The following is a 24,969-nucleotide window of genomic DNA, read 5'->3' on the forward strand; positions in this document are numbered from 1 at the left end:
TTTGGCATCCCAGCATGTAAAGCTTTTTTTGATTCTCTATAGTGTGATATTCAACTCTTCTTACAATTGTGTATAGATAACCATGCAGACACATGATAGAATTTCCACCACAAAAATTAAGCATGCAACTAATCATTATCTGTTGCATAGACTATCCGAAAAAGGTTATAATGAGTGTCCAGGTGATAGCACTGAGGTACAGTCTAAACAATCCATTGATGGAGTTGCAGTGGTATGCCACAACTGTGCAGGGAGAAGCATGCATTACATCAAAGTGTCGTACATTATATAGTGTCTAAATACACTTCTTTAACAAGAAATTTTCTAAATGGTACTTTCATTAAACTTAAAAATACAGGATAAAAACAGATGATTATCACAAATGCATTTAATTATAACTGCCATGACAAGCTGAAAGCAGTCAACTGTTCAGTGCACCATGCAGTTGTGATTCTGTTGTTTTGCGGGGAACGGCTTCAACCAATACACTAAATTGAGCCAATTTGCTTATGAGTTTTCTGAGAACTGATATATTGTTGAACACTAGCGTTTCAGTTATGGATATCACTGGCCTGAACACCGCAGCATTCATATCAGGAGTACAGCAGGCACTACATTTAATACTGTATCATAATGATTTTTCAAATAATATCATTTGCATGTCTTTATTCCAGTATCATAAACTGTCTCTATTATACAAACTGATTTGCTCAGTTTTATCGAGCATTCTCTTTCACATTCATTAGTAGAACTCAAGTTTGTATGTTTTACTTTCCCTTTTATGTGCTAACTTAACTGGCTATGTTGAAGTCTGTTTGCTATAGCTATATACGAAAGGGTTTGTCACTCTTTCAACAAATATCTACAGTAACTGTCTACAAGCTAAAATAAAGCTATTTACAAAGACACCTAAAACAATTTCACTAGAGCACATAACATGCTCTATATTTGCCATATAATTTCTGTTAAGGAGGAAGCATAGACAAGTGCTTGACCATGAGATGATCACATAGCTACATGGTGTGGCATGCTCAAGCTACAGTAGGGGGTCTGGGGGCATGCATGCCCCCCCCCTCCCAAGGAAAAATTGCATGCTAAAAGACTAAATTTGGTGGCATTTCAGCCCCACTATAATAGCACACATTTCTGACTAACAAGATGCATCAATTCTGCATGTATAATGCATGCAATACAACATGCATAAGACTATATGTGACCGAATTTGCGAAAAGGTACCTTTTCCACACATTTGACATACCAGCAAATAAAATGATGCAACACTTGACACCTTATACTGATTAACTTACTCTTAGTATCAAAATGTAGCCAGATACTGTAGCTACATTCATTGAAAATTTCAAGCAATTATATGCTATAATCAAAAAGATATGAAGCTATAAACTTCAAAAAATGGGTCAAATTTTGTGTGTGAAAAAGGTACCTTTTCGCAAATCCGGTCACATATATAGTTACATACATAATTATATTTTCATGATAAAGAATTTGTACACTAAGTACTATATAATAATATTATAACATACTGAGAGTGATTACATTGTAATATTAGTGTTACTATAGTAATACGTGAGTTTCAGGGAGTTTCAGGGGAGTGAATCATGCAGGTTTAAGCCTACGTGCATGTTGTGTGACAAAGTTATTTCAAGATCTATTGGAGTGTCAATATGTCATAGTGTATATGCATTAATGCTACATGCTGTGCGGTTCTTGGGTGGAATTCTATATGGCTTAAAATGCAGCTCATACTTTTCAGCCCCAGTCACCGAAAGCACTGCGACAAAAATCAACAGGTGCATGGCTAAGCCTTAGAATAAATTGTGCCTCCATTGATTTGGACAAGGATTGGTGTTTGGCTGCATGGGTTGCAACATGTAGCTATCCGTTACTCTCACCATTTGAGACTCAGAAGATGATGACAATGCATGCAGGGGTAAGTGGTGATGGTGGAGTAGGGCAACTGGTAATGTCTTCAACTGAATTTCAAAGGACTTGTGTTAGCTAGCTATAGCTATACACAAAATTAGTGTTGACAGTTTACAGCTAAGGCCACTCCAACTTAGGAAGTAGTTTCCCGTCCTCCGCCCGCATCATGTGGAAGCACCCGCATTGGATGTCATTATTGCCATTATTTCTCCAAAATCACATGATGCTAGCTGTTTCAGCACTTATGATGAATCCTTTCAATCTTTTCTTGCTGAAAACACAATGTAAACCTAGAAAGAACACTTATAAAGCTTGCTATTCTACAAAGAAGCTGGTCACCAGGCCTGAAATTCTTTCCAGATCGAAATACTCTAATAGAGCAGTCACTTACAATAATAATGATTAATGGTAATAACCCTCCCGCCCGCACCAAATATTGAAAACATCAGGATGGGAAACTACAGTCTTAGTTGGAGTGGCCTAATATAAATGTTATGCATTAAATTTCAACATCTGGACAATCAATGACTGACAGTCTGTCATGTCTTAGATAACTCACAACTCTAGTCACAAGCACAAGTTGTGTCGTGCTTGCCAACGTGAGCACATGCAGCCATGCAGGACTCGAGGCGCGTAGCTATATACCGCTAACTCAGTCATGGCTGGCACAGCTTCATACCAGACAATAATTGAATTTATGAGATTGTCTATATTTATTATCAATCCGCTATAGCAAATTAGCTATAGATCTATTACCAGAAGGCAAGGAGTGACTGAGTAAAGTTGGGCAAGACATCGTCAGTGGAATCATCGTCGGAGTCATGGTTCAGAGTTGCCATGAATTGCAGGAACCTCTTCTTCAGCTATCTTGCTCTTATTTGCAAATAGTTTACCTAGCTAGTCGCTGGCAGGAAGCACTGCAGCTGACCGCTTCATTTCATGCTCTTTTTGTTACACACGTCCCATCACTCATCCCATCACGAGGTGTTGAATCATGTGTATAACATAAAACCACAATTGATTGTAATCAGCTTTAGCGATTTGGAATTCCAGTTCGCTGTCGAATACCGGCGTACCAGTGTACTTGTGTAGTGGAATCCTGGACCTTTTCTGGAATTGTGGACCCTTTCACTGGAATTGTGGACCTTTTTCACAAGAGGGCGGTTCGTCCGAACCGAGGTCCGAACACCTATACCGAACCTCTCCCCCCCCCCCCCTGGCTACGGGCCTGCAGTTATATTATAGTATCACTAGTATCACAGTATCACTAGTACCATAGTACCAGCAGTACCACTAGTACCAGTAGTACTAGCAGTACCAGCAGTACCACTAGTACCAGCAGTACCACTAGTACCTGTAGTACCAGCAGTACCACTAGTACCAGCAGTACAACTAGTACCAGCAGTACCTGTAGTACCAACAGTACCACTAGTACCAGCAGTACCACTAGTACCAGCAGTACCACTAGTACCAGCAGTACCTGTAGTACCAGCAGTACCAGTAGTACCAGTAGTACCAGCAGTACCACTAGTACCAGCAGTACCAGTAGTACCAGCAGTACCACTAGTACCAGCAGTACCACTAATACCAGCAGTACCAGTAGTACCAGCAGTACCACTAGTACCAGTAGTACCAGCAGTACTACTAGTACCAGCAGTACCACTAGTACCAATAGTACCAGCAGTACCTGTAGTACCAGCAGTACCTGTAGTACCAGCAGTACCAATAGTACCAGCAGTACCACTAGTACCAATAGTACCACTAGTACCAGCAGTACCAGTAGTACCAGCAGTACCACTAGTACGAGTAGTACCAGCAGTACCACTAGTACCAGCAGTACCAGTAGTAACAGCAGTACCACTAGTACCAGCAGTACCAGCAGTACCAGTAGTACCAGCAGTACCACTAGTACCAGTAGTACCACTAGTACCAGCAGTACCTGTAGTACCAGCAGTACCACTAGTACCAGTACCAATAGTACCAGCAGTACCAGTAGTACCTGCAGTACCACTAGTACCAGCAGTACCACTAGTACCAGCAGTACCAGCAGTACCACTAGTACCAGCAGTACATATCAAAACTAGTCTGTACATTTTGTCAAATGAAGCCATATGCGTATTTCGTTTTTTCAATACATTTTGTACGCAAAACACATGTTTTTAAAGCGTAAAGTTTCATTACACCTTAGCTACACATTAGACTTTTCCAAAAAAAAATGGGTGGAATTAGCAATTTCTAACCTTCAGCTTTCTTTTGTTCAATACAATTTTATCACAATTCAACCGGGAAGTCACTGCTCTTGCAGGCTGAAGTCCGTTGATTGCAAATAACTCCCATACATTGCGTATTGATGATTGCGCATGGCTCATTTATCGCGATGATTCTAAGTCACACATGGGGAAATCCCCATTAAAACGGGTAGAATTATTTAGAGCAGTCTAGCAGCAACAGGTCGGTATGAAATTTATGTGGATTGCGACAGTATTTGCCAGTGCTCTCGTGGGTTAAACGTTTGTAACAAAAACTCCATATATTTGAATGGACACACGAAATACCTACTTCCCAGAGAGCTACTTTTCGGATGCTACTCGATGCAACAGGGGTTCTAGTGGACTGAGGTTTGTAGTAATGTATTTTATATCAAGTAGGAAGAGAGATTATACTGGTAACTCAGTCAAATTTTCGTATACGCGTAATTTAATTTTTGCGGTAAATTTGACACAAGTTTTGATATGACCCGCAGTACCAGGGGTACCAGCAGTACCAGTAGTACCATCAGTACCACTAATACCAGTAGTACTACTAGTACCAGCAGTACCAGCAGTACCACTAGTACCTGCAGTACCAGCAGTACCACTAGTACCAGCAGCACCAGCAGTACCAGTAGTACTAGCAGTATCACTAGTACCAGCAGTACCAGCAGTACACTAGTACCAGCAGTACCCGCAGTACCAGGGGTACCAGCCGTACCAGTAGTACCAGCAGTGTCAGTAGTACCAGCAGTACCACTAATACCAGTAGTACTACTAGTACCAGAAGTACCAGTAGTACCACTAGTACCAGCAGTACCAGTAGTACCAGCAGTACCACTAATACCAGTAGTACTACTAGTACCAGCAGTACCAGTAGTACCACTAGTACCAGTAGTACCAGCAGTACCAGTAGTACCATTAGTACCAGCAGTACCACTAGTACCAGCAGTACCCGCAGTACCAGGGGTACCAGCAGTACCAGTAGTACCAGCAGTACCAGTAGTACCAGCAGTACCACTAATACCAGTAGTACTACTAGTACCAGCAGTACCAGTAGTACCACTAGTACCAGCAGTACCAGTAGTACCAGCAGTACCACTAATACCAGTAGTACTACTAGTACCAGCAGTACCAGTAGTACCACTAGTACCAGTAGTACCAGCAGTACCACTAGTATCATTAGTACCAGCAGTACCACTAGTACCAGCAGTACCCGCAGTACCAGGGGTACCAGCAGTACCAGTAGTACCAGCAGTACCAGCAGTACCAGTAGTACCAGCCGTACCACTAGTACCAGTAGTACCAGCAGTACCAGTAGTATCAGCAGTACCACTAATACCAGTAGTACTACTAGTACCAGCAGTACCAGCAGTACCACTAGTACCTGCAGTACCAGCAGTACCACTAGTACCAGCAGCACCAGCAGTACCAGTAGTACCAGCAGTACCAGCAGTACCACTAGTACCAGCAGTACCAGCAGTACCACTAGTACCAGCAGTACATATCAAAACTAGTCTGTACATTTTGTCAAATGAAGCCATATGCGTATTTCGTTTTTTCAATACATTTTGTACGCAAAACACATGTTTTTAAAGCGTAAAGTTTCATTACACCTTAGCTACACATTAGACTTTTCCAAAAAAAAATGGGTGGAATTAGCAATTTCTAACCTTCAGCTTTCTTTTGTTCAATACAATTTTATCACAATTCAACCGGGAAGTCACTGCTCTTGCAGGCTGAAGTCCGTTGATTGCAAATAACTCCCATACATTGCGTATTGATGATTGCGGATGGCTCATTTATCGCGATGATTCTAAGTCACACATGGGGAAATCCCCATTAAAACGGGTAGAATTATTTAGAGCAGTCTAGCAGCAACAGGTCGGTATGAAATTTATGTGGATTGCGACAGTATTTGCCAGTGCTCTCGTGGGTTAAACGTTTGTAACAAAAACTCCATATATTTGAATGGACACACGAAATACCTACTTCCCAGAGAGCTACTTTTCGGATGCTACTCGATGCAACAGGGGTTCTAGTGGACTGAGGTTTGTAGTAATGTATTTTATATCAAGTAGGAAGAGAGATTATACTGGTAACTCAGTCAAATTTTCGTATACGCGTAATTTAATTTTTGCGGTAAATTTGACACAAGTTTTGATATGACCCGCAGTACCAGGGGTACCAGCAGTACCAGTAGTACCATCAGTACCACTAATACCAGTAGTACTACTAGTACCAGCAGTACCAGCAGTACCACTAGTACCTGCAGTACCAGCAGTACCACTAGTACCAGCAGCACCAGCAGTACCAGTAGTACCAGCAGTATCACTAGTACCAGCAGTACCAGCAGTACACTAGTACCAGCAGTACCCGCAGTACCAGGGGTACCAGCCGTACCAGTAGTACCAGCAGTGTCAGTAGTACCAGCAGTACCACTAATACCAGTAGTACTACTAGTACCAGAAGTACCAGTAGTACCACTAGTACCAGCAGTACCAGTAGTACCAGCAGTACCACTAATACCAGTAGTACTACTAGTACCAGCAGTACCAGTAGTACCACTAGTACCAGTAGTACCAGCAGTACCAGTAGTACCATTAGTACCAGCAGTACCACTAGTACCAGCAGTACCCGCAGTACCAGGGGTACCAGCAGTACCAGTAGTACCAGCAGTACCACTAATACCAGTAGTACTACTAGTACCAGCAGTACCAGTAGTACTACTAGTACCAGCAGTACCAGTAGTACCACTAGTACCAGTAGTACCAGCAGTACCAGTAGTATCATTAGTACCAGCAGTACCACTAGTACCAGCAGTACCCGCAGTACCAGGGGTACCAGCAGTACCAGTAGTACCAGCAGTACCAGTAGTACCAGCAGTACCAGTAGTACCAGCCGTACCACTAGTACCAGTAGTACCAGCAGTACCAGTAGTACCAGCAGTACCACTAATACCAGTAGTACTACTAGTACCAGCAGTACCAGCAGTACCACTAGTACCTGCAGTACCAGCAGTACCACTAGTACCAGCAGCACCAGCAGTACCAGTAGTACCAGCAGTACCACTAGTACCAGCAGTACCAGTAGTACCACTAGTACCAGCAGTACCACTAGTACCAGCAGTACCCGCAGTACCAGGGGTACCAGCAGTACCAGTAGTACCAGCAGTACCAGTAGTACCACTAATACCAGTAGTACTACTAGTACCAGCAGTACCAGTAGTACCACTAGTACCAGTAGTACCAGCAGTACCAGTAGTACCATTAGTACCAGCAGTACCACTAGTACCAGCAGTACCCGCAGTACCAGGGGTACCAGCAGTACCAGTAGTACCAGTAGTACCAGCAGTACCACTAATACCAGTAGTACTACTAGTACCAGCAGTACCAGTAGTACCACTAGTACCAGTAGTACCAGCAGTACCTGTAGTACAGTGCTCGAAATAGTGTATTAAAAATGATCTGTCACAATGTCTGGACAAAACAGTAAATGACCTGCCAAAGTATAAATTTGTCCTGCATCACAGTTTTAGTTTGACCCATACACCATGGAGCAAGTGCTGAAAGTACTGTAACAATGTCATAACATAATGTACACACTGTTTCTAGTCAAATACAGCAGGAAAACAGGAGTTTTAAGCTATTACAATCAAGTTACAAGGATCCCACAAGTCAAAGGTAACACTGGTAAACAAGGTTATAAATACATTTTATATCCTCATAGCTGACAAGTACAAGTGGGAGGTGTTCAAACCTCAATGTTTGTCTGAGGTATACACCCAGTGGTTTGTGGCCACCCACAAACCATCAACAAATTACTTAATGAAATTCCACTGTTGTAAGGCTGCTTTCCAACATTCTGAGTTACCCAGACATTATGTCTGGACAACAATTAAATTGACCGGAAATATGCAATATTGACCGGAAATTGTCCGTTTGTCGGACGTTATTTCGAGCACTGGTAGTACCAATAATACCACTAGTACCAGCAGTACCAGCAGTACTACTAGTACCAAAAGTACCAATAGTACCAGCAGTACCACTAGTACCACTAGTACCAATAGTACCATCAGTACCACTAGTCATAGAGTAGCTACATCATTGCTTAACACTTCATATCAAAACTTGTGTCAAATTTACCGCAAAAATTAAATTACGCGTATACGAAAATTTGACTCTGAGTTACCAGTAGAATCTCTCTTCCTACTTGATATAAAATACATTACTACAAACCTCAGTCCACTAGAACCCCTGTTGCATCGAGTAGCATCCAAAAAGTAGCTCTCTGGGAAGTAGGTATTTCGTGTGTCCATTCAAATATATGGAGTTTTTGTTACAAACGTTTAACCCACGAGAGCACTGGCAAATACTGTCGCAATCCACATAAATTTCACACCAACCTGTTGCTGCTAGACTGCTCTAAATAATGCTACCCGTTTTAATGGGGATTTCCCCATGTGTGACTTAGAATCATCGCGATAATTGAGCCATGCGCAATCATTAATACGCAATGTATGGGAGTTATTTGCAATCAACGGACTTTAGTCTGCAAGAGCAGTGACTTCCCGGTTGAATTGTGATAAAATTGTATTGAACAAAAGAAAGCTGAAGGTTAGAAATTGTTAATTCCACCCGTTTTTTTTGGAAAAGTCTAATGTGTAGCTAAGGTGTAATGAAACTTTACGCTTTAAAAACATGTGTTTTGCGTACAAAATGTATTGAAAAACGAAATACGCATATGGCTTCATTTGACAAAATGTACAGACTAGTTTTGATATGTATATTTCGTGAAATATTAACTCTATATTTCATGACTTTTATATCCAGAAGGAGCCAACTTATAGCTATGCATCATTGGCTGCATGCGTTAGTGGTCCACCCGGACCCATTTTGGTCGACCAATATTGGTCTGAGTGGCCAGAAGTACATGTGGCCAACTAGGTTTGGGCCGGACCAATTTTGGTCTGGTCGGACCAATTTCGGATGCTAAAAATGGTCCGGGCGGACTAAATTTGGTCGACTGAAAATGGTCCGGCCGGACCGATTTTTCCCCCGGACCAAAATTTTCGTTACAGTCCAACGCACCTGCTGTTTGGTGCACCGGGCAAAAAAAGTTTCTATATATAGGAACGAATCCCCCCAAAGCACAAAAGGAACTGACTGAATTAAGCTGTCTCGGCACGAGACTTTTCTATACTACATATATATGTACGAATATACTCATGATTGAGTTTGTACATTAACAAATATATATATATATAGACTACAGCTAACTACCAGCACTCACCGCCATCAGAACATTATGGTGATAACCAACAGCTTAACGAGGTGTTTACGACACAGGAATTAAGATTCGCACAGGAATGTTTTTCCAGTAGCCATTAGAGACAGGATGTTATCCGTAACACGGATAATGGGATTTTACTAGGATACTAATAATTCTAACCACCTTGTGTATAGAGACTATAGCCTACCTGTCTACACAGTCTATAGTGACTAACCTGTCTATACAGTCTATAGTGACTAACCTGTCTATACAGTCTATAGTGACTAACCTGTCTATACAGTCTATAGTGACTAACCTGTCTATACAGTCTATAGTGACTAACCTGTCTATATAGTCTACAGTGACTAACCTGTCTATATAGTCTATAGTGACTAACATGTCTATATAGTCTACAGTGACTAACCTGTCCATATAGTCTAGGTTGACTAACCCGTCTATATATAGTGACTAACTTGTCTATATAGTCTACAGTGACTAACCTGTCTAAATAGTCTACAGTGACTAACCTGTCTATATAGTCTACAGTGACTAACCTGTCTATACCGCCATATCGCACAATCGCATACATTTTTTCGCAATCTGCCAACTAGTCGTGCGTTCTATTAGGGATAAAGTGAACAAAGGACAAATGACACGATACTAAGACTATACGATTCTAATAATTGTAGTTAAAAGTTTACTTCGCTTTTTAATGTGAAATTGTTTGTTAAAGGTGACTTTTTGGATAAGGCAGTAGTACGCATGCGTAAAAATGCACGATCACTGCTACTGGACACTAGGCGCATATAATCGACAACGAAGAATTACTTTTGTGAAGCGCATCTAGCTATACCTCGTCTGGTCTGAGCATAGAGCCATAGTCGGTTGAGCGAGTGCTGAGTAATGCAGGAGAATAAAACAGGAGGCAAACTACTGTTCATTGTGAGGCGGTGTTTGTGTGGTAAGCTTGTGAATTTACTTTCCCTAGTGGTGCCATCTCTCGTGATCGCACTACAAAACATGTCTCAGTTTAGTCTCTACTCATAGTACGTTATGTTTCATCGTATTTGAATATGTTGGTGAGTGAATAAAATAGAGTCATATTATTAATACAGTATAATAACTAATGTTTGTGTGAGTAGTGTTTAACAGTTGGTATACCTGTTCAAGCGAGCTTATTTAATTCATTTTAATAGGAGGGGTAGAGTTCTCGTCACAGTCAGCTTTATGTAATTTAGGTTAGAACTTAGAGTACAATTTCTAAATGTGAAAAGTGGTAATGGGATTTCGTTACTCCCAAAACATTCGGTCTGGTGTATATCAGGCCGATACTTAATGATTTCCACAACCTTAGCAGCTACTTTAGAAAACCTTAGGACATTCTGTTAGAAATTCCAACCCTGTGTAGTGGTTTGAGCTCTTGAGATATGTTCGAGAACTTAACTTTATTCTCCTTGAGGGTGGAAAGATGTAGCATGTATGTTTTTTTTTAAAAATTTATTAATGCTTTACAGCACAAGTGCTGAAGGTCTATAGGACACCTGGTCCTACAGCCTGCTCGAAGACTTTAGCTACTTATGTAGGCCTGTTATAGAGGGTTTGCACCTGAAAAGTATTGTGGCGCGAATTATAAAAATGCTTAACAACCGTTGCTAGTCTGACATTTGTGAGGTTTACTTTTCAATGGCACGCAATGGGGCGAATACACTTATTTCGTCACCATGTTTTACCAAATAAGAGAATCTCTGTGAAAAGCTAGGATAAGGTTAGAAACAAACATTAAATACTAGCACTAAGTTGGACAAGCGTAATATCAATTTTTTGTCGATTAGTCGTGAACCCTAACACTTTGTACAAGTTTGACGACGGCTATCCTAAGTGACTAACCTAGTGAACGTGTTCCATTCTACACTGAACCATTGAGACTGGCTGTAGCCTTCACTCGCGTACCTCAAAAATGTCTGACAAGCAACGGCTGTTAAGCATTTTATGAAAATACGTCATAACGCATCACGCGTGCAATCCCACTATTTGTAGGTTTTATATAGGTTGATACTCTAATTTTTTGGTAGATAAAAAGTCAGGACCTTTGTATATTTAATGCTGTAGTGGCTGTACTCATAGGTAAATTTAATTGTGGGGTGGAACAAGTTTAGGTTTGAAATAAAATTCTTAAGCTCATTTTCCGTATGCTCCCAAAGGACTATCAGGTCATCAGTGTAATGCTTGTAGTACAACGGCTTAAAGGTGGCTTGGGTTAGAAATTCTCTTTCAAGCTTACACATAAAAATATTGGCATAAGCTGGCGATAACTTAGACCATTGCTCTTCCTTATAATTGTTGATAACAAGTGTTATTAAACTCGAACGTATTCATTGTCAGATTAATTTGGCTAACATTTCTGGATCTGGTAGAGATGGCACAACTTTTTGTTTTGTTAATGCTTCTAGACATGCTTTAATTCCATCTGAGTGTGGAATGCATGTGTAGAGCGATTTAACATCTATTGTTATTTATCGTTACTAAGATAGTGTTTGGTTTTACATTAAGTTCTTTAAGCTCATTGATTAATTGGCTGGAATTCTCAAGATATGAGGTTAGTGCCTTTGTTTATATTGGTTGTAACCAGTAGTCGACAAATGGTGATAAGTTTTACGTAGGACTGTCACAACAACTAACTCCTTTGTGGTCCCTACTATACAGTACTATTCTACGGTATGATTAATGAATCTGATAAATCTACCAATGTCGTGATTCAAAATAGATCTACTACTTACTTTAAAGAAAGAGGGTCTTGAGCATCTCAATGAAAGTGAAACATACCTTAAGCTTAATGGTAACCCTTGAAAACTCCAAATTGTTTCGTGTACTTGTTATAATATATATAGATCTGTGTTATTCTTAAGCTCTTTAAGGGCTTGTCGCTCCTTATAAGTGAGGTTACCCTTAATGTTATCAGTGAGAGATAATTCTGAAAGTAACTTCTTGTTTTATAGCCCAAAGAGTCCTTCCAAGTCTGCAAATGATGTATGCCTTATTAAAGTCAAACCTTGTCTTTCTAAGTTTACATCTAGGGAATTTCAATACCATAGTGTGTCGGTATGTTTGTTGTTTAGGCCATGACAGTGTCCGGATTTTAATCAAAGTCTCTTAGTAGTTCAAAGTGGATAGAATTTTTGCTGTTGGAACAAAACTAAACCCTTAGAAAAATTTGGGTGTCTGAAAGTGTATGACAAGTTGGTAACATACTGCTTTGCACAATTGGTGTCGATGCATGTATTAGAGTTATGTAATTTGTGATTGTATGATTTGTTACAATACATATGTTTAATCTTTTTTGTTGCTATGGTGTCAGTCTCCTTTCTCTTTAGAGTTTTGAAAATAACTTTTTTGGCTTTATTTTCTTTAAAGGCTTATTATGTACTGACATTGCTTTTTGAATTTTTTTGTTTCTTTTCAGGTTTCTCTGAAGCAGATCCATCCAAAGGTTCGCTTACATAGAAGTCTTTTGGTAGTAATCGCACTATCAAGTTTCACCTCCTTAATTATGCCGTACAGGATATCATTGATGTTCGTGAACTTAGTGATGAACCAAGGTATCAGTTCCATCGATGCATCATGGATGACCTGAGCTGCTGGTGTGCGTGTGCGTGTGTGTGTGTGTGTGTGTGTGTGTGTGTGTGTGTGTGTGTGCGTGTGTGTGTGTGTGTGCTTTGCTTTGTTTTTGCTTTGCTTGTGTGTGTTGTGTGGTGTGTGTGCATGTGTTATCTGTGTGTGTGTGTCTGTGTGTCTGTGTGTGATCTTCGCTGATAAACGTGTCTCTGCTTTGATGAGGTGGTCTTAATAAGGCCACGAGTATGCCTTAAGCTACCTACTTGACGAGCTACTGTAATGAGGTGGTCTTATCAATGAGGGTATGAATTATACCCTAGCTATGTTTGGGACCTACTATATATATTGTATATGGGTAAGGACATACATACATACATCATCCCAGGAAACCCCAGTGTCATTTATAGAGAGATTAAATGTAAAGTGTCCTTTGTAGTGAGGTTAAATGTATAGTGTCCTTTGTAGTGAGGTTAAATGTATAGTGTCCTTTGTAGTGAGGTTAAATGTATAGTGTCCTTTGTAGTGAGGTTAAATGTAAAGTGTCCTTTGTAGTGAGGTTAAATGTAAAGTGTCCTTTGTAGTGAGGTTAAATGTATAGTGTCCTTTGTAGTGAGGTTAAATGTACAGTGTCCTTTATAGAGAGGTTAAATGTACAGTGTCCTTTATAGAGAGGTAGTGTCTTTTATAGAGAGGTAGTGTCGTTTATAAAGAGGTTAAATGTACAGTGTCCTTTGTAGTGAGGTTAAATGTATAGTGTCCTTTATAGAGAAGTTAAATGTACGATGGCCTTTATAGAGGGTTAAATGACAGTATAACCGTGCTATGCAATCACATAGGCTATGGTATATTTTATACCCACATGTATACAATTAGTATGTTGCTTTCTTCTTTATTAAAAATACACATATTCTCTTAGGGTTGACTATTGCGAACATGTTATTTTGGAATTGTGGGAGGTACGTATGTTGTGTACCATTGACACGTTAAAAATTGTAAACACTGTAGTGTTTGTTGATAACTAGTGTTGTATCTTTCTGGCTAGATCAGGTGTGCAAGAGTTGAGTAAGATTGGTGAGGAAGATCTGATCTTGGAGTCTTGAAAGGTGAGGGAAGTTGGTGTGTACACACACACATGTATACAATACAGAGACACATACAATTTATATCTATTCTGTTTTTCTTCAGATTGGAGTTTCTACAACGCATCTATATGGGTAATCCACCTGATTTATGTCCACCATAATATTGGGTATGAGTGCATACATATTGTGTTTCATTTCATGCTGTTTTAATTAATAGAATTCCATTGGATTCCATGGATGGATTATCATGCAGCTGTTGGAGTTCTAATCGTCACGGGAACTGTGACAATATTCTGGATGTTTATAATTATGTAGTATATACAAATGATTTAATTGATTTTATCAAATAATAAATTAATAATATAGAAAAAAAACAACACAGCGATGTAGTTGGGTGGTTTAGTTGCATGGCTTCATATAAGGCAGTAGACGTAAGCTTTAATAGTAAATGGTGTGAATGATTCATTAAATTATGCACATCTAACATTTGTTTGTGGTGTTTACCCATCACTTTTATAAAGTAAGAGAATAGCCTGTTGGCTCATGTGGCCTCCCGAAGTATCTGGACAGTTCGTGGCTAAGTGACACTTTAATAGAGCATCACTGCTTGGAAACACGCACAATTGGCATGGTTGAATAATATGACTGCATGCCCACACATGGTAAACATATATTTGGTAAGTGTGTGGCATACATTATTATTTTCAAGTGTTATATAGGAGATTACTACCGTTGAAAATTAAAGCCACTAATAGAGTAGAAATATGTGACGACTATGTAATTATTGACATCCCATAAAGGAATTATTTGTTGACCACAATTCTTATTTGCGTGCATGGATAGCTACACAGTACCATTACTAGAGTTTCACCCTTCAAATTGACTCATCCAGAGAATAATGATTTGTAATTTGCTCCCTATTCCAAGTTTATAATATAACCACAGGATGCGCCCAAATATACTTGTTATGGATTAAAAAGTCTGTTTATGGGCTCAATGACACTTAAAACATCTTCAGGTGCCTATAGTTTGCAAATTTACAGTCTCGTTTTTAGTTTTAAGCTTAATAATCATAACTATAATAATATTTTAAGGAAACTCCCACTAGGGTTAAAATTTTTATAAAAGGTGTTAATTAAGAATTGCAATATTTTTTTGGAGAAAGGACCCTTGTACATCACAATCTGCTTGATATAGGGAGCTATTAGTGATAAAACCCTAATAGTACACTCAAAAAGTACACTCTTGAAAATCAAGGTATAAGTACTGTAGGTATACCTTGACTTTCAAAAGTGTAGCAAGAGTGTACTTTTTGAGTGTACTATTAGGGTTTTATCACTAATAGCTCCCTATATCAAGCAGATTGTGATGTACAAGGGTCCTTTCTCCAAAAAAATATTGCAATTCTTAATTAACACTTTTTATAAAAATTTTAACCCTAGTGGGAGTTTCCTTAAAATATTATTATAGTTATGATTATTAAGCTTAAAACTAAAAACGAGACTGTAAATTTGCAAACTATAGGCACCTGAAGATGTTTTAAGTGTCATTGAGCCCATAAACAGACTTTTTAATCCATAACAAGTATATTTGGGTGTGTCCTGTGGTTATATTATAAACTTGGAATAGGGAGCAAATTACAAATCAGTATTCTCTGGATGAGTCAATTTCAAGGGTGAAACTCTAGTAATGGTACTGTGTAGCTATCCATGCACGCAAATAAGAATTGTGGTCAACAAATAATTCCTTTATGGGATGTCAATAATTACATAAAGTCGTCACATATTTCTACTCTACCTAGTGGCTTTAATTTTCAATGGTAGTACTCTCCTATATAACACTTGAAATAATGTATGCCGCACACTTACCAAATAGTTTACCATGTGTGGGCATGCAGTCATATTATTCAACCATGCCAATTGTGCGTGTTTCCAAGCAGTGATGCTCTATTAGAGTGTCACTTAGCCACGAACTGTCCAGATACTTTGGGAAGCCACATGAGCCAACAGGCTGTTCTCTTACTTTATAAAAGTGATGGGTAAACACCACAAACAAATGTTAGATGTGCATAATTTAATGAATCATTCACACCATTTATTATTAAAGCTGTACATAATTATGTCTACTGCCTTATATGAAGCCATGCAACTAAACCACCCAACTACATCGCTATGACGTTTTTTTATATTATTATTTGATAAAATTAAAATCAATTAAATCATTTGTATATACTACATATAAACATCCAGAATATTGTCACAGTTCCCGTGACGATTAGATCTCCAACAGCTGCATGATAATCCACCCATGGAATCCAATGGAATTCTATTAATTAAAAGAGCATGAAATGAAACACAATATGTATGCACTCATACCCAATATTATGGTGACATAAATCAAGTCGATTACCCAATTAGATGTGTTGTAGAAGCGAGTGAAGACTCCCATCTAAAGAAAAAAGGATATGTATGTGTATATGTATTGTATGTGTGTGTACGTGTGCATGGATGTGTGTGCATGTGCGTACAAACAACAGTACACAGCAATTAAATTTACTATTCACTAACAACTACCCACAGCTACCATCACCTCTCAAGATTCCAATACTACAACTATGTGAAATAAATGTAGCTAACTTTTACAGCTAGCCCTAAATCAAGAGTTAATTGGGGGAGTGCAGTGGTATGTAGGATACAAACATATGTGACCATCTCAGCGAAAACCCGTATAGTTCACACAGCCCAGAATTTTTTATATTTTTATTTCTCAGCATTGGTTCACCAAAGTTTCAGCCTTCTGTGGTGAGTAGTTTTGGAATTACAGAAATAGAAAGTAGGGAGAGCAAGGAAATTGATTTATACAGTGACTATACTAAAAATAAACTACGGGCACTTGCATTCGCAGCAATAACTTCCGTTTGGATTAGTCTACAAAGTTGGAATTTGGCTTACAATGTTCACCATGGATTAGCAGATCAACCAAAGTATAGCTTTAGCCCTGCAGTCACTTGCGCATAGGCGTATGAAGGCAGTTTTGTTGAAGAAACGGCAACAAATTTAAACAAATGCACCTGTCACGCAAACCATTAGATCTGCAGAAATGAAACAAAGATTTTCGAACTCTCCATGAGTAGGCGAATAAGATGGTTTATAGTTTTAATCGATCTGAGTCTTCCTTCTTCAAGTACTTGCCTGATAAAAACTTGCTTATTTTTTCTTGTAGCATGAACAATTTTATGAATTATTTTTACATTTTGATTTTCTCAATACGCATGCTTGTGTGAATTAGATGGGTTTTCGCTGAGACGGTCACATATGTGACCACATCTGTGAAAGAGGTCTAATAGCTTTTCCAATGGTATGTACTTGGCAGTCCATAACTTAACTTGTGTGTGTAAGGTATCAGCCTGAAATTTGGTCACCTTACACTCCTAACATAGCAACTCCTAACATAGCACTATTGCTGGATGTAATTTTAAGACAATAGGTTAAACACACGATGGGTTATGACTTGTCAAACTTGGAAATTTGGAAAGGCTATAAGACCCTTTTCAGAGATCTGGTCACACTTAGTATTAACAATCTACTTTGACCTCTATGATGATCCTGAATCTAAAAAAGGGCTACTCTGAATGTGTACTTACATATTGCCAATTAAGTTAGACTTTTATACCGTTCTGTGATGTACGACAACACACACAACACACACACGAACTACACATACTGTACAAACACAAATTAGTCATATCTCACCTTACACTGTATGTGGTCCCAGTCAATTTATTTTCTAAGACCTAATTAACATCGTTGACATTGAAGGCGTTCTAATGGAATAACCATGACAAGTGACAGTCATATATGTATGGGATTGAGGGGTATGTCCATACCTATAGTACATATTGTTGTCCACTGTATGGAAAGGTTTATGTACCTCTGGCAGAAAACCTGTCTGAAGAATGAGATATTTACCAAAGATTACATCATTACTCCCACCCACTCACCTATAAATATTTCATACATGATCACTCCAATTGACCAGTATCCAGTATGCCTGTACGAATGTGTTAGAATATAGTCATTCTGCCTTGCCCAGAGGAACATTTTACTACACGTAAACAAAACAAAACAAAATGAATAAAAATATAGTTAGCTACAACACAATTATGAAACAATGAATAAAGTCACAAGAGCATCCACATATTCACTATAACTAAGCCACATTTTTTTAACACAAGTGACCTCAAAGTTTGGTAATGCCAATTATGGGTACACTATGGTATGCATTGAAATATCAATCAAAAACATGTTTGCTAAAAAGTCACTGCCATATTTACACAGCACCTTCGAATTGCTGTGTCTGACAGGTTGTGCTGGGCCAAACACTCACCGTCTATCCTACACACAACCTACTCACTTTATGGTGTCCACTTGCACCAACTTCTTCACTCTGTAAGAAAAATGTTAATGTGATTGTGGTATTTGATTACTGATAATTAACAAGCTATATTCATTACCATGCCACAGTGATCAAATACTTAAAATGACATTTAATTGTAAGCCACACAGTGCATCCATTTGTATACCTTATGGCCTCATATATGCACAAATTGGGATTGTCCATACTTTATTTAAGTATGTAACGGACCAGGAGCCCATAAGTGCCAGCAGACTATGAACATCTAAGTAATCTGAATTTGTCCCTGGCATACTGCATGTGTGTGGTGTAGTATGTACATACGTGTGTGTGTGTGTGTGTGTGTGTGTGTGTGTGTGTGTGTGTGTGTGTGTGTGTGTGTGTGTGTGTGTGTGTGTGTGTGTGTGTATGCAAGTGTGCCAACCCCCTCTCTGCTATCTTTATGCCACCATTTTATGGCGGCTATAAAAAAAAAAAAAAAAAATTAAAACTAGACTTGGTCAGCAAGCAGTAAGTGATATTGTTGCTGCCAAACATTTGCCTGAACTAAGTGATCAGTGTTGCCTGAAACAGGGACCTTACCATTACTTTTAGAGCAAACCTTGTGATATGTGATTGTGGTATTTAATTACTCATAATTAATAAGCCTCTTAATTATATTCATTGCCATGACATTACTATTCATGCAATAGAGGTTTGCACATTCTCACAAAAATATTGATCAGAAACCAACCAGCTTCGCAATGCAGTGGAACCTTTCTCATACAGACATTTTGGGACCCAGAAGTTTTGGCTAATTTTTGCTGTAATATAGAGGTATTCCTCTTTCAGTGGTCAAAAATGTATTAACCAGACCTGTTGGGACCAAAATTGTTGTCCTTATTATGAGGTGTTTCCTATTGTGTTCTTAATTTGGGGAGTTTGTTAAGAGAAGTTTCACTGTACCTTCACAGTGCATACATCATATTCTAGCACCATAACACTGTTGGGTTAAGCCAGGCTTGACTGGTTTCCAAGCTGTACCGTAGCCCATGGCCAGGTTATAGTGTATGAAGTGATAGTCCTTACATGAGGACTGTATGACCATGAGAACTGTACATACTATGAAAAACATTTTCTACTCACAAAACATCCTCCAATAATAACAGTTTACACACTTTGGATGACACATAAAACAATTATACTCACTCAGGTACCAGGAGTTGTTGGTAGTTGTTGTCTACGATCAGCCTAAGGGAGAAAATCAACAACACCTCTGACTAATGACCTTAGTATATACCTTCTCGTCAAGGACTACATGCTATTGAGCATGCATGGCAACTGGTTGTTAGGTGACTAAGAAGGAGCTTGTTACATGACATAGTCCCCCCTTACAAATAAGACCACCTCTTTACCACAGTGATCCAAACAGATCAGTCCACTAAGGAGGTAACACAGATGGTTGTTACGACATCAGAGTAACAGAATAAATATTGTCATAATCAGACAAGAGGTGTCAGTTATCTACCTTAGTATTTGACCAAATGGCCATAGGCCAAATAATAGCATTTTTGAAAAAGGCAATCTATCCACCATAGTACTCCAGTGATTATACCTGTAGGGGAAGTACCCTTAGCACTTGACTCACCTCAGTAGCTAGGTCATAGCCAGCAATACGAGCAGTTCCACTAATACACAATCACAGAGAATGATTTAACAAATAAAAGCTTAGTACTGACACCGATTGCAGATAGACTCATGCCATTGATTGCCAATAGATATAGAAGAACTTTGTTCACTGCCTAATGGTATTAAACGCCTCACTATAATAAAGTTTTAACTCTAAACTAATGCCCACCAGCGGACTTAAAAATAGGTCCACCCATCGCCAAACCTAATGCACACTACGCGCCGCGAGTATTGTGGTAAGAGGTTACTTATTGTTACCACTATTTTAGACTGACAATTAACAATATAAGATTATTAGAAAATCTAATAACTATTGCAATTCCAAAATAGTTAATTGTCTACAAATGATGGAGATGGAGATATATAGTCACATATACACAGTACAGTGACTATAACACAGTAGTTACATGTAACATATAATAGCCGGTGTAACTCATGTTTGACATGCTATCAAACTTAGCATACTAGCACCTCTTTATGGCTTTATATTTTAGTTGTGAAACCTACATAGTTCAAACTACTCTATGTATATGTAGCTATATATTGGAAATGCATCATTGTGTTGTTTTTTTCAGAATCAACTGCAAAGAGAAGCTGAAAATCCATTTTTGGGTATATATTAGACTGAGCCGCAGTGTGAAATAAATAATACATGGTTCATTGTTATATGGAAGTATAATAGCCGTGATGCCATTAATATACTACAGCATGCATGTTATTTGCTTTCATATTAATCTGTTACTTGAGTATCACAAGCCAAGCTACTACATGCATGAATGCTGTTCAGGGTGAAATAGCATTTTTGTGGTGGCTTTCACATGATCACATAAGGGTTTGGCAGGGTGTAGTATTTGTAAATCTGTTGATGATGGGTTAACTGGCTATAGTTTTAATGCAATTATTTGCACATGCTCAATGAATATAATTAATATTATTGATGCAAGTCCTGTGGAATTTACAATAAAGTATAGTGCATCAGGATCTCACTTGGTATAATTGCATATGTTACAGATGTTTGTGTAACTTCATAAATAAAGGAGACTTGGAACTGTCCAGTCTCAATTGTACCTATTTTTATTAAAACTGGATATCCTTAAATCCACATGCATGCAAGCACAACTTTTGAGTATCAGTGTGTCGATGAAGTAAACAGATTGCTCTGATGATCATCCTCATCTCTGTTTGATACATCCCAAGGCCATTTACACATGACTAATAATTAGTGGTTAATATGACGGGTCCATAGTAACTTAATTAAAGTGAAGGAATACAATAAAACTCTTAGCATCACAAGTGAATTCATGATCTTTATGATATTAGAGTGTGCAGGATGTGGAATATGATCACACAGTATTGGCTAGACCTTTCTTCCATTGTTATTTTCCTAAGTGCTAAGGCATACTTGAGACCTTCCAGATGTTGCAGGTTCTTATTTTAGGTACTGCACATTAAGAGAAGTGCAGTTTTATGAATCTGTGAAAGCCTATAAGTACATACACATACACGTGAGAACTAATCATATCACCAAGGCCATCACCAAGGCCAACAACACACTGACAGGAATAATGTCATCATTGTCCACCAATGTGATAACTACTAATTTTTTTTTGGTAGTGGTTCATTATAATAGTTGTGTCCATGGTAAATAATTAAATAAAGTACTTCACATGCAATCACTTCATACAAAATATGGCTTGAACCACAAGAATGCCTGCCAACTGTCACATGCTGGTGAAGGATGAAGACCATTATTGACTTGTTACTTTACAGGAAGACTTGTGATGAAACTGAAATCTCTACAGGATTACTTGTACAAGTACTTGCTATGCTGATGTTTTAAGTGTAGAATTCCATCATCAGCTCCCATTATGTTAATTCAGTAAACACCTTTGGACCAAGAATTTTATATATGTCAAAGATATTTAGGGCTATCCAGATGATGCAGGTTCATATTAATGTTGATTTCATCTCATGAAGCTTGGCTCAGTCTCAATCTTAGCTTCATGTGAACTAGGTATGAGGTATATTATAAAGAGTGCTAGGGCATACACAGATTGTTACCTCATGCACTCCTGTTCGATACAGTCAATAAATGCCAAGCATGGCTATAGCAAAAACAACAAAAATATTGACAGGATATGTAGTTGCCGGAATAAGAGGTCATGATCAGGACAATGGTAGATATATATGCTAACTTTAATATTTATTAAAAGTGGCAAGTGACTAAAGTGTAGGCAGTACTGGACCAGCACAATGTTGGTCACCGCAATTAAATTATGGTCAATTATTACAGGATAAAGCAATATACTACAGGTACACATCTGTATGTCAGACCACAGAATTGTCACATGTCAGACCACAGAGTGGTCACAAGCTGTCAAACTGTCACTTATGTAATTAAATTTAATATGTATTCACAGGCTTTAGCCTTTCACAAGTCCCTAGTGGGATAGCATTTAATAAATGGCATTGTTTATTTACAATCTTTCTTATTTACAAATATACGTAACATATCATTATAGGCTACAGATTTTTTACTATATGTACAAGTATGTACATCCCTACAAAAACGACCATCCTTACTACTAGTATGATAAAGGTACATTACAATAGGATATATAACCTTACTACCACTATAAATTGTTCTATTTCTACCTACTGCCCTATCAAAAGATTGGTCCCACCCTCTTTCAAAGTATGTACAATTAAAATCCCTAGCCCTAAGATGTGTCCTATTCCCGAATAATTTATAATAAACTGAATGCATGAATGGTATCCTAATGTATTTGTCACAGCTCTCCTTTGTACTATTTAGCTTCTTATTTACTTCTATAATTAACCTATTTACATGGTCCATCACTACTGCCTCAGGAATGTCCTCTATGTAAAATTGTCTGTAAGATAATACCATTAACAAAACTGGGGATGAAATAACATGCTATACCTTAACACTTCCTGTGTACAATCCTTTTCAGATACCCACCCAGCCTGGTCAGTGGGATAATTCCTCCACTTGACCAGGAATTGTCTCGGTTGGTTCTTCTGATGAATAAATCACAAATATAAGGGTATATAGCATAAACATATGCATACCTTCTTGTTAGTGGCTAAAACCCTTTCTACTTCATAGTAGACCGAGTGGGTATCTGAAAAATTAGTTACAGCAACAGTAGCAGTGGTGCGTGTACCAACAGTGGTGGTATCGGTTTCTGTAGCAACGGCAGCAGTGGTGGAGGTAGTGGTATCTGTAGCAACAGCTGTGGTAGTGGTATCTGTAGCAATAGCAGCAGTGGCGATGGTGGTGGTATCTCTTGACTCAGCTACATCATTCTGTACAACAATTACATACATGCATGATTTAAAATACAACATTGAATTAGCTATAGCTATTTGACCAATGACCATGCATAGTCCTGAGTATAGCTAATCTATATAGCCAGAGAGAGAACCATCATTATTATAAATGAGAAAACACAATAAGTAGAGTTAGCTTATAGTATGTGCGACCTCGGTCTCGTGCGACCACAATCAGATCGTAGTAAAAGATCTGTGTGGGCACGGCAAGGTAAATACAAGAACTAAACTGACAAACATACATACATACAGAAAACAAAAAAGAAGTGATTAGTAGTTACAAATTTAAGGAGACAACTCACTGCAGTTCCTAGCCAAGAAAATTCGTTGTGAGCATGTAATGCAAGTGTTGGCTGTTCTATCTAGAGTCTATCTTATGTTAGATTTGGTGGCAATAGATGTAGTTTTCTTATTTGTTGGCATTGGACATCCATGCAAAAGCAGAAATAAGTGGTCTTGTTGTTGCCTTGAATGTGATTATATACATCTAGCTTGCTATATAATCGTGCTATAGGTATGGGAAACACTTACCATTTCGAAGCAATCAGATTTGGACTGCAGGTGGTCATCAAAATGACCACGCTATAAAATTATAATACACCACATAATATCACTATAAGACTTACATAGTATAGCTACTTGTATAGCTACTGTACACCTGCATGACATGACGTGAATGGACAAGATAGTAGAGCTTACCTTTGACCTTACTTCCACCTTTCCTTGCAGCAAAGCTACTGCGTCCACTCTCTTTCTCCTTGTTTCCATTATAGTCAGTTAGTACGTATAATTATATCGCCTTCAAGTATATAGACCGGGTCGATATAGACAATTCTCTACCTTGTGCAGATGCATAGCCTTCAACTTTTAAAGTATTGCAGGGCGTGCACCTTTTGTAAAGCTATTGATCACCGCGATCTTACTAATGGTTGCTTGATATATTATAAAAATGAAACAAAGGACGCCCGGGTCTTGATTACCGTTTGGATAATGCTGCTTGATTTGATTTTCAATTTGACTTAGATAGTAGCTTATAGATAGCTAGTCTATGTATGTTGCACCAGCGCCTTAAGTTGGCCAGGACTGTATTCGATGGTAAGCACATGCTGCGTATACCTGGTACTAGGCATGTATAGCTGCAATGCATGGGTATGCACCAAATAAGGGGCAAACGATAGAGGGTACAACATTTACAGAGAATTGAGCTACAGAGAATAAAGCTAAATTTGGCGGGATTAGCTGACTGGCGGGATTTAAAACACTATAAAAGACCGGAATATAGGCTATTTAGGTTATATTTTGTGAATGCTTGTTATAGTGCTCAGCAGGTTAATTTGTAGTTATTATGACTTCTCCGTTAGGAAGCCCGAGCTCCCAGT

The 24,969-nt window shown here is 38.5% G+C and overlaps 2 protein-coding genes and 1 long non-coding RNA gene across 8 annotated transcripts in view; all 3 read right to left on the reverse strand.

The window, feature by feature from the left end:
- Positions 1 to 9,612, reverse strand: part of LOC136257865 (uncharacterized) — a 188,719-nt gene extending 179,107 nt beyond the window's left edge. For both annotated transcript variants that reach the window (XM_066051183.1, XM_066051182.1), the window contains exon 1: positions 9,483 to 9,612. In XM_066051183.1, the coding sequence (XP_065907255.1) occupies positions 9,483 to 9,488 (6 nt within the window). In that variant the 5' untranslated portion in view covers positions 9,489 to 9,612. The remainder of the gene's footprint in view (positions 1 to 9,482) is intronic.
- A 6,725-nt stretch (positions 9,613 to 16,337) lies between these two features.
- On the reverse strand, positions 16,338 to 20,454 carry LOC136258542 (uncharacterized). Of its 3 annotated transcripts, none has more exons than XR_010702818.1 (9): positions 20,076 to 20,454; positions 19,848 to 19,988; positions 19,757 to 19,798; positions 18,569 to 18,601; positions 18,156 to 18,259; positions 18,042 to 18,103; positions 17,908 to 17,978; positions 16,531 to 16,603; positions 16,338 to 16,480 (listed from the first exon to the last, which is right to left on the reverse strand). It is a non-coding gene; the product is annotated as an uncharacterized lncRNA (long non-coding RNA). The 3 variants fall into 3 exon arrangements; XR_010702816.1 differs by having other exon boundaries at positions 20,196 to 20,453; XR_010702819.1 differs by lacking the exon at positions 19,848 to 19,988 and having other exon boundaries at positions 20,196 to 20,453.
- Positions 20,455 to 22,149: 1,695 nt separating this feature from the next.
- On the reverse strand, positions 22,150 to 24,896 carry LOC136258765 (uncharacterized). Of its 3 annotated transcripts, XM_066052118.1 has the most exons (5): positions 24,290 to 24,896; positions 24,122 to 24,172; positions 23,330 to 23,566; positions 23,181 to 23,278; positions 22,692 to 23,130 (listed from the first exon to the last, which is right to left on the reverse strand). In XM_066052118.1, the coding sequence occupies exons 1-5, from the start codon at positions 24,356 to 24,358 to the stop codon at positions 22,710 to 22,712; spliced, it is 876 nt and encodes a 291-aa protein (XP_065908190.1). In that variant the 5' UTR covers positions 24,359 to 24,896; the 3' UTR covers positions 22,692 to 22,709. The 3 variants fall into 3 exon arrangements, 2 of the variants coding, with proteins under 2 accessions (XP_065908190.1, XP_065908191.1); XR_010702983.1 differs by lacking the exons at positions 24,122 to 24,172; positions 24,290 to 24,896 and adding an exon at positions 22,150 to 22,246 and having other exon boundaries at positions 22,298 to 23,130; positions 23,330 to 24,111; XM_066052119.1 differs by lacking the exon at positions 24,122 to 24,172 and having other exon boundaries at positions 24,290 to 24,895.
- Between the last annotated feature and the right edge of the window lie 73 nt (positions 24,897 to 24,969).

Source organism: Dysidea avara, chromosome 6 (genome assembly GCF_963678975.1).
Source record: "Dysidea avara chromosome 6, odDysAvar1.4, whole genome shotgun sequence".
NCBI classification, from domain to species: Eukaryota; Metazoa; Porifera; class Demospongiae; order Dictyoceratida; family Dysideidae; genus Dysidea; species Dysidea avara.